At 35.3% G+C, this 9,348-nt stretch overlaps 1 protein-coding gene and 1 non-coding gene across 6 annotated transcripts; both read right to left on the bottom strand.

The window, feature by feature from the left end:
• Positions 1-2,000: 2,000 nt before the first annotated feature.
• Positions 2,001-7,905, bottom strand: LOC659943 (pre-piRNA 3'-exonuclease trimmer). 5 transcript variants are annotated; one of them, XM_064355039.1, is made up of 8 exons: positions 7,283-7,783; positions 7,003-7,237; positions 6,061-6,957; positions 3,649-3,735; positions 3,307-3,401; positions 3,027-3,125; positions 2,920-2,979; positions 2,001-2,583 (listed from the first exon to the last, which is right to left on the bottom strand). In XM_064355039.1, the coding sequence occupies exons 1-8, from the start codon at positions 7,411-7,413 to the stop codon at positions 2,421-2,423; spliced, it is 1,767 nt and encodes a 588-aa protein (XP_064211109.1). In that variant the 5' UTR covers positions 7,414-7,783; the 3' UTR covers positions 2,001-2,420. The 5 variants fall into 5 exon arrangements, with proteins under 5 accessions (XP_064211109.1, XP_064211112.1, XP_064211110.1 ...); XM_015983599.2 differs by having other exon boundaries at positions 2,462-2,587; positions 7,283-7,738; XM_064355042.1 differs by lacking the exon at positions 7,003-7,237 and having other exon boundaries at positions 6,061-6,925; positions 7,283-7,905.
• A 920-nt stretch (positions 7,906-8,825) lies between these two features.
• On the bottom strand, positions 8,826-8,897 carry TRNAA-UGC (transfer RNA alanine (anticodon UGC)). The gene has a single exon. It is a non-coding gene; the product is annotated as a tRNA-Ala (tRNA).
• Positions 8,898-9,348: the final 451 nt, after the last annotated feature.

Here is a 9,348-nt window from a genome sequence, read left to right on the forward strand (position 1 = left end):
AAATTGGGCTGCATGCGGCTTCCGCCAAACGCAACCTTGCTGCGTATTTTTACAGACAGTTGAGGCGAACGGTGCGCACGTGAACGGTGGTCTGCGCGATTTTTTTAAATCACTAATCATCGAATGCCAGGATTTGGACTATTTTCAAGCCGAGTTATGATTACAGGGCCATAAATTAATCCATTGTTTGATCGGCCGCCGGACCACATGTGTTATTTTTAATTGTTTGCAAAGTGCGTAAATTAGAACCGCTAAAATAGCGCATCCATCAATATTACCCGAAAATAACCAAGCGCGAGTTTGTGGGTGGACACTCGACAATGCTAACATAGCGCAAAAATAGCAATATAAGCAGTAAATAAATTAAATCGCTTAATGTGGGTAATAAGCTATTCCATCAACAGTGGCCCATAAAAAATAACTTGCGGCCGCGTCTAATGTTCGCATTGTTTACTACACTTTTATGACTTAATTAAAAATTTTATGCGGCGGTACGAAATATCAAATTTTAAGTCGTAAGAGATAAAATCGGACTTTGATTGTCGAGCATAAATAACACCATCAAGCGATGCATATGCCTGTTAGCATGTGCTCAACTTTTCGATCTTAAAACTTTGAGTAATAACTAATAAATCATAGTTCTAATGTACAGTCACTCACAATGAAAATGACGCGTCCATAACTCCTTTTCCACCGAATGTTGGCATTTTCAGCCTAAATTTCGCTCAAAAACATACATAATTTGACAAAATCTTGCAAAATAAGTGATTTTTCAGGCAGTTTTAGCGCAATATTTGGAGAGAAAAAAACGTGTGTTAACCACACGTAAAAAACAGTAATTACTATTTCGTTCGGTCTAATTTTATTGATGCTTTGCTTAAAAATTTGCACACACACGTGTGCACGTGCAAAACGCCCCAAAAAAGCAAAAATTTTGTAATTTTCGACTTAATCTGATAATTTTTCGGGTTAATTTAAGCGACTTGTTTGAACTTAAAATTTTAATTCAAAACAGAAGATGATTGTCGTGGTTTTTTGGCTTATTTTGACGAAATTTTGTTTAAAAACGAGCTGGAATAGTGAAAAACTACACTAGTTTTTACCTCAACAACCACAAATTTTGTATAATTTGGTGACTTTTCGGTCTGTTTTTAATAAAATTGTGCCCAAAAAAGGTACTAACAGGATAATTTTGGGATTGATTGGGGACTTTTCAGTTTCTTCTGCGAAATATGGGGAAAAAACTAGAATTTTTACTCTAAAAATGCTCAAAAAACGCAAAAATAACATTACTTTTGACCAAAATTTATGGTTGTAAAAAGTTCTTGTATAATTTCTGGTTCAAATAATCTAATTTTCACCTACTTTAAGCGAAATTTAAAAAAAAAAAATTGTTTTCATCTCTTAAAATATCTTAAAAATTCGAAAAACGAGATTTCACACAATTTTCGGCCTAACTTGCTGAAATTTCGATTAGTTTTCTACATAATTTTGAGATATAATTTCTTTCTGGCTGTAAACCGTATCACAACGTTCGGAAAAAGAAAAGGAATGTTTTTCGACCAAATTTAATGCTTTTTCACTCTGTTTCTCACAACAAAATGTGAATATAACTTTAAACACGTGTTCCTTATCCGAAAAATATAGAAACAACATATTTTCGATCGAATTTAACAGTTTTTCAGCTTGCTTTTGGAGAAAGTCGCTCAAAAACGAGCTAATTCGAGTAAAACAAATCAAAGCTTTGACATGATCTTGCAAAATAAAGTTCAAACGCAATAAATCGCACGAAATAAGCTACAGATTTTCCAGCTACTGTTAGTGAAACTAATCGAAAAAGTTGTGTTTATATCTAAAAAATGTGCTAATATTCTCGAAAAATACAAAAATAATACCTTTTTCAGTCTATTTTTGTGAGTTTTCGGCTTATCTGAACGAAATTTTACGAAATAATTAGTTCTCTGGTTGGAAAATGTGATAAACAAAAGAAAAAATAAGAATCATTTGCGAAATTTCGCAAAAAACAACACTTTTGAACAATCTGTTTTAAAAATTTTGGTACAAAGAATTTCTTGTTCAAAAAACGAGCTAAATCGAGCAAAGCTGTAAGGAAGGTTGAAAAAGTAAGGAAAACATGATTTTAAACAATAACAAAATTTTGTGTATTTTTATTTCGCACAAAAGCAAACTAAAAATAAATCTTAATAAAGAAAAAATCACTCTAGAAGGTTTTTTTTGCCACAAAACATCAAAAGAAGCAAAAAGTGCGCGAGCTTTCAGTGTGGCAATGAAAGTTGAAGTTCCAACTTAATTGCAGCTTTGATTTTACCCACCATGTGTACAAACTTTTTACATCAAACTTAAGTTCCTGGATATTAACCCAAGTTTTCGGTTTATGTCGTCAGGCGTAAGGCAAGCATCTAAGTTTTAATTGGGAACTTGCGAACAAAAAATCCTGGCCTTGAGTTATTTTGGCACTTTAAAATGAAACTATTTCGATAACAAGGTGAAGAACAATCAATTATTAATTCCTGAGGTCGGATAAATCCGAGGTCTATAAACTTGGCTCCATGTTTGCGAAACCTGCCTTGAAAACAAACTTCCGATCAATCATCACTTTATACGAGCTTTTAATAGACACTCCTCGAAGCGAAATTAATTAAGCGATTTCGGTTTAAACAGTTAATTACAAGACTTGACATTTTTTCAAATAAGTGAGTTAATAGGTCATTAAGTCAATAGCGAGCGAAAATAACGCGAATATTGTAGCTCGGTTATTTTTAAAATGAAATTATGCAAGCAAACACCACATTACGCTCATTTAAGTCCAAGCCTTGGCCCGAGACGAATAAAATTACTAGGGAGCCTTTTACAATAAAACAGTGGTTGCGTAAAAATTTTATTAAAAATTGTCGTTACCTCTTCACCATCGTGTGAGTCAACCACAGGAGAAACGTCCCCGAAATGGTCACAGCACTCCTGAAAATTGCCCACGAATTACACAACAATTTCGGGGAAGTACTCACAAGAGCACGGCCTGGGCCAGGGGCGAGTGCCTCAGAACGTTATATTGCTTTACTTGAAATTTGGGGTTCGTTTTGAAAGTTTTGGAAATCTCCCGTGCGCTGCAAGCACAATAAAAGTCTTTGTAAGAATTCAGTCAAGTGCTAAAAATATTGCTAGTGTCTATAAAAACACATTTGGCCACATTTCGGGCTGTTATTAATTAAGAACAGGTGTAATGAAACGAATCCTTGCTGGGCCAATTAGGTACAGCACAGTTCAATTAACACCTAAAATACTCACGCCCTGAAGTTGTCCACGGCGACCAGGACCCGGTCGCCCCTCGAAGACAGTTTTTTGATATCGACAAAGCCGTACGAGCTCAGCGTGGACATGAGCTGCAACAAATAGGTTCGGTTTGGAATTGTGAGTAAATAGTCCAAACGAATTAGTTGGAAAAGTGTAAATATAGCGTTCGGAAGGCCTCTTCCAAGGCCTATTTTTAGCGAACAATTTCGGGGGTTATAAAAATGGGGTCCGACTTATGATTGGCAAAAGCGCAACTATTAAACACGCTCTCAAATTTGTATTGTCTGCATAAATTATCCTATTTCTGGCCGGTTTTGTTATTAATTGCACACTTACATCACTCACGTCGAGCGGCTCATTTTTTAACGACTCGACGATCAGCCAAGGGGGCCTTCGCGAAGTTGGATCCTCTCCATCGATTTTCTTTAATGCAAAAACTGGTTAATTACGTCTAGACGAATTAAAGGGCTAAAACGGAACACCGTCTGATTATTTCGCACAACCTTGACTCGGTCTGGAGATGAGAAAAAATATTTTGGTTACGCTGACACACAAATCTTTGACGGAAACGTTTTTCTTTTTTTATATTGGAAAACAGTCTATTATTAAAACTTTATTTTAACTCCGCAGATAAAGAACCAATTTTATAAAGCAACAGTTCAAAAGCCAAAAAATGTTAATTAAACGTCAAAAGCATTTCGCATTCTTGCTTTGCTCGAATAATTGCTTCGGATACTTTATTGACAGGACCTGGTTGTTTGCGGCTATTATTAATATTTGCGTCGCCGCTCGATAATTTATTGTTTTATCTGTTATATAAAAACAGTGGTATAAATATTTCGGTCTTTTGTCCCAAACGGTTAAGGCCGATATTAGGCGCAATAGCAACTGACCTTTGCCTAACTTGAGATGTCTTAATTGTTTAGCAAATGTTCCCGTCTGTCCAGTTCTGCTAATCCATCATTTTGGCTGGTTTTAATCTGGAAGCATGCAAAAACAAGTTCCAATTTCCATTTTTTAATAACTTATTTATTTAGAGAGACAAAAATATGTTTTCAATTTTCTGAGCTTGGAAGCCTAGTCACTCACTTAATAATCTAGTTAATATTCTCCTTCTCCACAGCCTTTTTTTGGGCCAACAAAAGTAAACAAACTTGGAGATTATAAATTGTGTACATAATGCTGTAATATTCAATTTTATTTATTTACCTTGTCTTCAATATCTAAATAAATTATTTTTGATAATATTGGAAAGAGTTAAGCAGTTTGGAATAATTAAAAAAAACTCAAGTGTTTTTTGTCCATTTATTAGAATTTACAAGAAGAAATTGGAAGAAGTTTTGCATTTTAATAAAATTAAGACACAATCACAAATAGCCAAAAAGTTTTCAGATAAGTTTAAGAGAGTTCTAAGAGGGAATGTATTTATATGAAATTTCATAATTCAAAAAAAAATAAAAAGGTAGGTATTCGTAATACAAAAAAATCATTGAAGTCGCGTCAAAAGTTTGTTTATTTACGGACTACATCGCCTAAATTGCCTTAAAATAACTAAATTTCTGGCTAAATAACTCATCGTTGGCTGAAATCATGAAGTTATTTTTTTTCTTTTACATTTTACATGTAACATTTTATCGCTTTTTAAAAATTTTTCAGTTTTCAGTTTTTAAATCGCTCAAAATTGGCTGAAATTAAGTCACACTTATTTTGATAATAATTTTTTAGGTACTCTCGTTTTGACAAATTCTTGTAAAATGTCTTTAAAAAATTTAAGTCAGCTGAAACTGTCTAGAAAAAAAATTATCTACTAATCAATAATAGTACACAGCACCAGTTTAGTGTTTGTGACAAGTGCATAAATAATTTTTGGTTAAAGTTGAAAATTGTTTATCTGTAAGTGGACTGTCTATTACGTAAAGAAATAATAATTAATACCAAAAAAGTCTGAAATAGGTTTTTCATAATTAGGTCACATAAAGAACACACGACTTAATTCAATTGTCAATTTCGGGAAAACTATGAGAAAAAAACTGAAAACTGCATCTATGTAAAATGTTCCGGGAAATCGACTGGTATCGAGGAAATCGCAAAAACTTGAAAAAAATCGCCGTTTGTTTATTTATTTTAGATTTTTTCTTGTTTTGTTCATTTTAGAGAAACGAACAAATTATATTTTTTTAAGTATAACTATGTATGTAAAGTGTTCCGAGAAATCGATTGACGTCGAGAAAGCAGTAAAATCGGCGACACCTTTAAAAATATCGATAGTTTTTTGATTTTTTTAAAATTAATTTTGAAAACATTCAAACTAATTTGATTTTTGTGAGTTAATCCAGGTGTGTAAAGTGTTTAGAGGATTCAATTGTCATGGAGGAAATAACAAAAATAGCAATTTAACTACTAATTTTTTATACAAAAGTTTATTTTACTAGAAACCGCGATTTTTTTTTATAAAATGAAAACCAGCGTTTAGTTTTTTAATGCAAAAACTGGGTTAAATGAAAAGAAGACACAAAAATATTACAGTTTCACAACAATTTGACGAAGTATTATTCAAGGTATTAAAAAACAAACAAAAAATATCACGCAGAACCGGAAGTTATTCTGCTCCAAATCCGTTTATCTTACTTTTCGCATAAAGCGGATGCAATTCACCTCTAAAACTTTGTTTACAAATGCACAACTGGTTGATTGATGCGTTTCACCAAACGTTTTCGCGCAATCAAACGGTGTTCAACCAACACTTACAATGTGCGAAGCTGCCCCTCTAATAACATTAACCCGATTTTTGTACTCCGCCAGCCCGCTCACAACTTCGCTAAAAACGAAAGTTTTCGACTTGGGATAATGCTGCGAAATGTTATAATAACCCATCCTGAGAAAAATATACCCCGCACAAAACGAATCCCAACCCGCTTCATGGTAACTCCCAAATTTCCCCTGGTCGATGTTGCACTCAATCGCCGTGCTGTCCACGGCCAAGTGGCGCCCCAGTCCCCCTCTAAAATAGTCAAAAAGGGCCGAAAGGCTCGTATCATCCGGCAATTTCTCCCTTGGGATTGTCGCCCTCAGCTCGTAATAAATCGTCTTGGTGTCGAAAATCGTGGGGAAGAGCTGGTGGGCCAAAGCCTTGTACTGCAAATACGACTCTGGCAACGCGTTTTCGAAATTGTTTATCATAATCATAAGGTCCTGGAGGACGTTGTGGCCAACTATCGGCTTCTTGAGCGCAGTCAGAGTGTCAAAAACGTGCTTAAAACCCGTCAAATCGTCCAGGATTGCGTCGTCAAGCGAGCAGCGTTTCTCCAACTCGGTGAAATCAGCCTCTGTGACTTTTTTAACGCAAAAAACGCCGTTCCGGTCGTACGTCCACAAATTCTTGAAGCGTTTGCGCAAATGTTTGTGGAGGAAATACAGCAGTTCGTAGAAAGGCCCAAACCTGTTGTACACGTCTGGTATTTCCAGAAAATCGCCGATTTTGCAGCTGTTGTACCACTTGGAGATGACCGGAGTGTGGGCTTTTAAGGCCTCGTCGAGCTCGTGGCGCAACGTGCAGTTTTCCCCGACTAAGTCGCCCGATTTTAGCTTTAATCTCAAGTCGCGTGCGTCCTTGCTGTTTAAAAACGGAACTCCTGAGTAAGCAAACTACGTAAGGTTGTAACGGTCTCGCTCGGCCCTAGCCGCTAATACCTTATTGAAATCGAACTTGTACATGGTTAGAAAGCTGAGCGTGCTGGCTTGGAAGTAAAACGCCTTGTCCGTGTCCCCAAAGCAGGCCGGGGCGACCCAAAACGTGAACACCTCTCCGAAATAATCGTTAGTCTTATTGTCGAAGTGAAAGGCAGTGATCCCGACCTGCACCGGGATCACGTTGAGCAAGTTCAGCCGGAGTTTGGCGTACCGCTCTTTATTGTCGTCAAAAAGCCTGGAATTGCCCAAGTAGTGGCGGTTTGTGAGGTTATGTGGTTACCTTGGGGCCTGATGCTCCACAGGTTGCAACGCACTGAATTCCAGATCGATTGAGATAAATTTCGCCTTTTCTAAACTTCTTTTTATTTCAGGAAGCTTTTGTTTGAAATTATTTTTAGTCACTTCACACATTTTTCAACTCAAACTTTAAAAATACACTCGTCACGTGGTGGCTTCCTCGTTTTAGCTGAGCTCGGGGCGGATTAACCAATGAGGATTGGGGATTTAAGATCAAGAGCGTCCTTGAAGGGCTTTGATTGGCGCAAATAGGGCGCCGTTGTTGAACTGAAATTCAAATTCGGGCCTTTTGCTATTTTTCTCTTTAATGAGATGAAAGGCCTTGCGGGAATTATCTGATTTGCAGAGGTGCCAAAACGTTCGGGTGGCAGTTGCATCTGCTATCGGAATTTTTTGAGTTATTTTCATTTTGAAAAAATGTTTACGTCGTATCGAGAGTATTTATTTATGGTGGGAAATACACAGATATTTGCTTCCTTTTAGATCACACGATCGCTGAATAACACTTCAAACCTAATTTGATGCAGTTATGAATACCTCTATTAATATGTATTTCAAAAATAACATAAATCGCTGCTGAAAATTTGCACACGTGGGTGATATAAATAATATTTGCACCGATAGTGTCGTTTTAACTGTTAAATTCTGACATACTTTTGCGCACTAATTAAGACAGAAAAAATAAATAATCGTACTTTGTGGGGTTTAAAGAGATCTGTAAGTAGTATTTTTTGTTTAAAGCAGATTTTGCAGCGCATTGCCAAGTTGGTAAAAAGATTTATTGTATTACGACAAACTCGTAAAGATATTTTGGAAGTTTTTGTTTATTTAATTTATTTTCGAACTCTTTTATTTCTCTACGGGCGACTTGTGGTTTCGTTTGATTTTTTTGGTATTTTTAGAAATTAACAATGAGACAAAAATTGACAATTCGGGTGACTTATCGAGTTTGAAGAATTTCAGCCGCAATATTTTGCCATTAAAATTGAAGTTGAAGAAGCCAGACGTCCAAAGATAAACTAAACGTGAGTTTAGTGCTCGTTAAACGAAAATACGAAAATATAGACTTCTAACACAAAACGAGAAACGCGCTTAGACATTGCGAACGCCAGTAAACATAATCGCAGAAAACACTCAACATATTTTATGCCTTTGTTTGTTTTCGCCAACATTTGTTTTGTTACAATTTGGAAATAAATAATTTTTTTATTGGTAATTTTGGTGGATGCGCCGGTTCAATCCTAGAAATTTTTATTTTTACGTTAATTAATAGTTGTGTTGAGAATATTGCAAAACGTAAACCAGCAAAATTTACAAGTTTCCACATTGTTCAGTGTTACCAATCCAATGTCAAGATCGCAGGGCACTTGTGGTATAAGTCAATAAGTAATCAGAATAGTACTTACGACAAATTAACAAGACGTTTTAGAAGGAAGAAAATATAATTGACGTTCCAGGATTTACTTTGTTTTCTTAGAAAAATATTTTTAAATGGAAAATGACTTCAAGTAAACGGAAAAAAAAATTGGAGATGCCGGGGATCGAACCCGGGGCCTTTCACATGCAAAGCGAACGCTCTACCACTGAGCTACATCCCCGATACTTTTTGGGTTTCCATAACGTGAATTATCTCCTGAACTATACAATCGCATATTTCACATATTTTTTGTGCCTAATGTACGCATATTCAGAAGTCACGAGACATGCTTTAAATAAAAAAATAGTTCTTTAATAAATAAATGTGTTAATGAAGACAATTTAGTAATTTATAAATTTTTTAAACCAACTTGTTGTTGTTTATTTTGAGTGGTGTACAAACTACAAGAAAAAAGTTTTGCACAATTATGTGAGACACCTTGTATTGTGATAAATCGCTCAAAGATATTTATGACTCTGACTCAAAATGTTTCTTGTTCATGTATTAAATTCGGTTGGAAACGCAACTAAATAAAAAAGAATTAGAAGGTGGAGAGATACAGATTTAAATATAATTTGTCAGAAGTTAAGGTCCATTAAATTTAGAAATGAAAACAAACGTTACAATAATAC

This window comes from Tribolium castaneum, chromosome 2, assembly GCF_031307605.1.
Source record: "Tribolium castaneum strain GA2 chromosome 2, icTriCast1.1, whole genome shotgun sequence".
Taxonomy (NCBI): Eukaryota; Metazoa; Arthropoda; class Insecta; order Coleoptera; family Tenebrionidae; genus Tribolium; species Tribolium castaneum.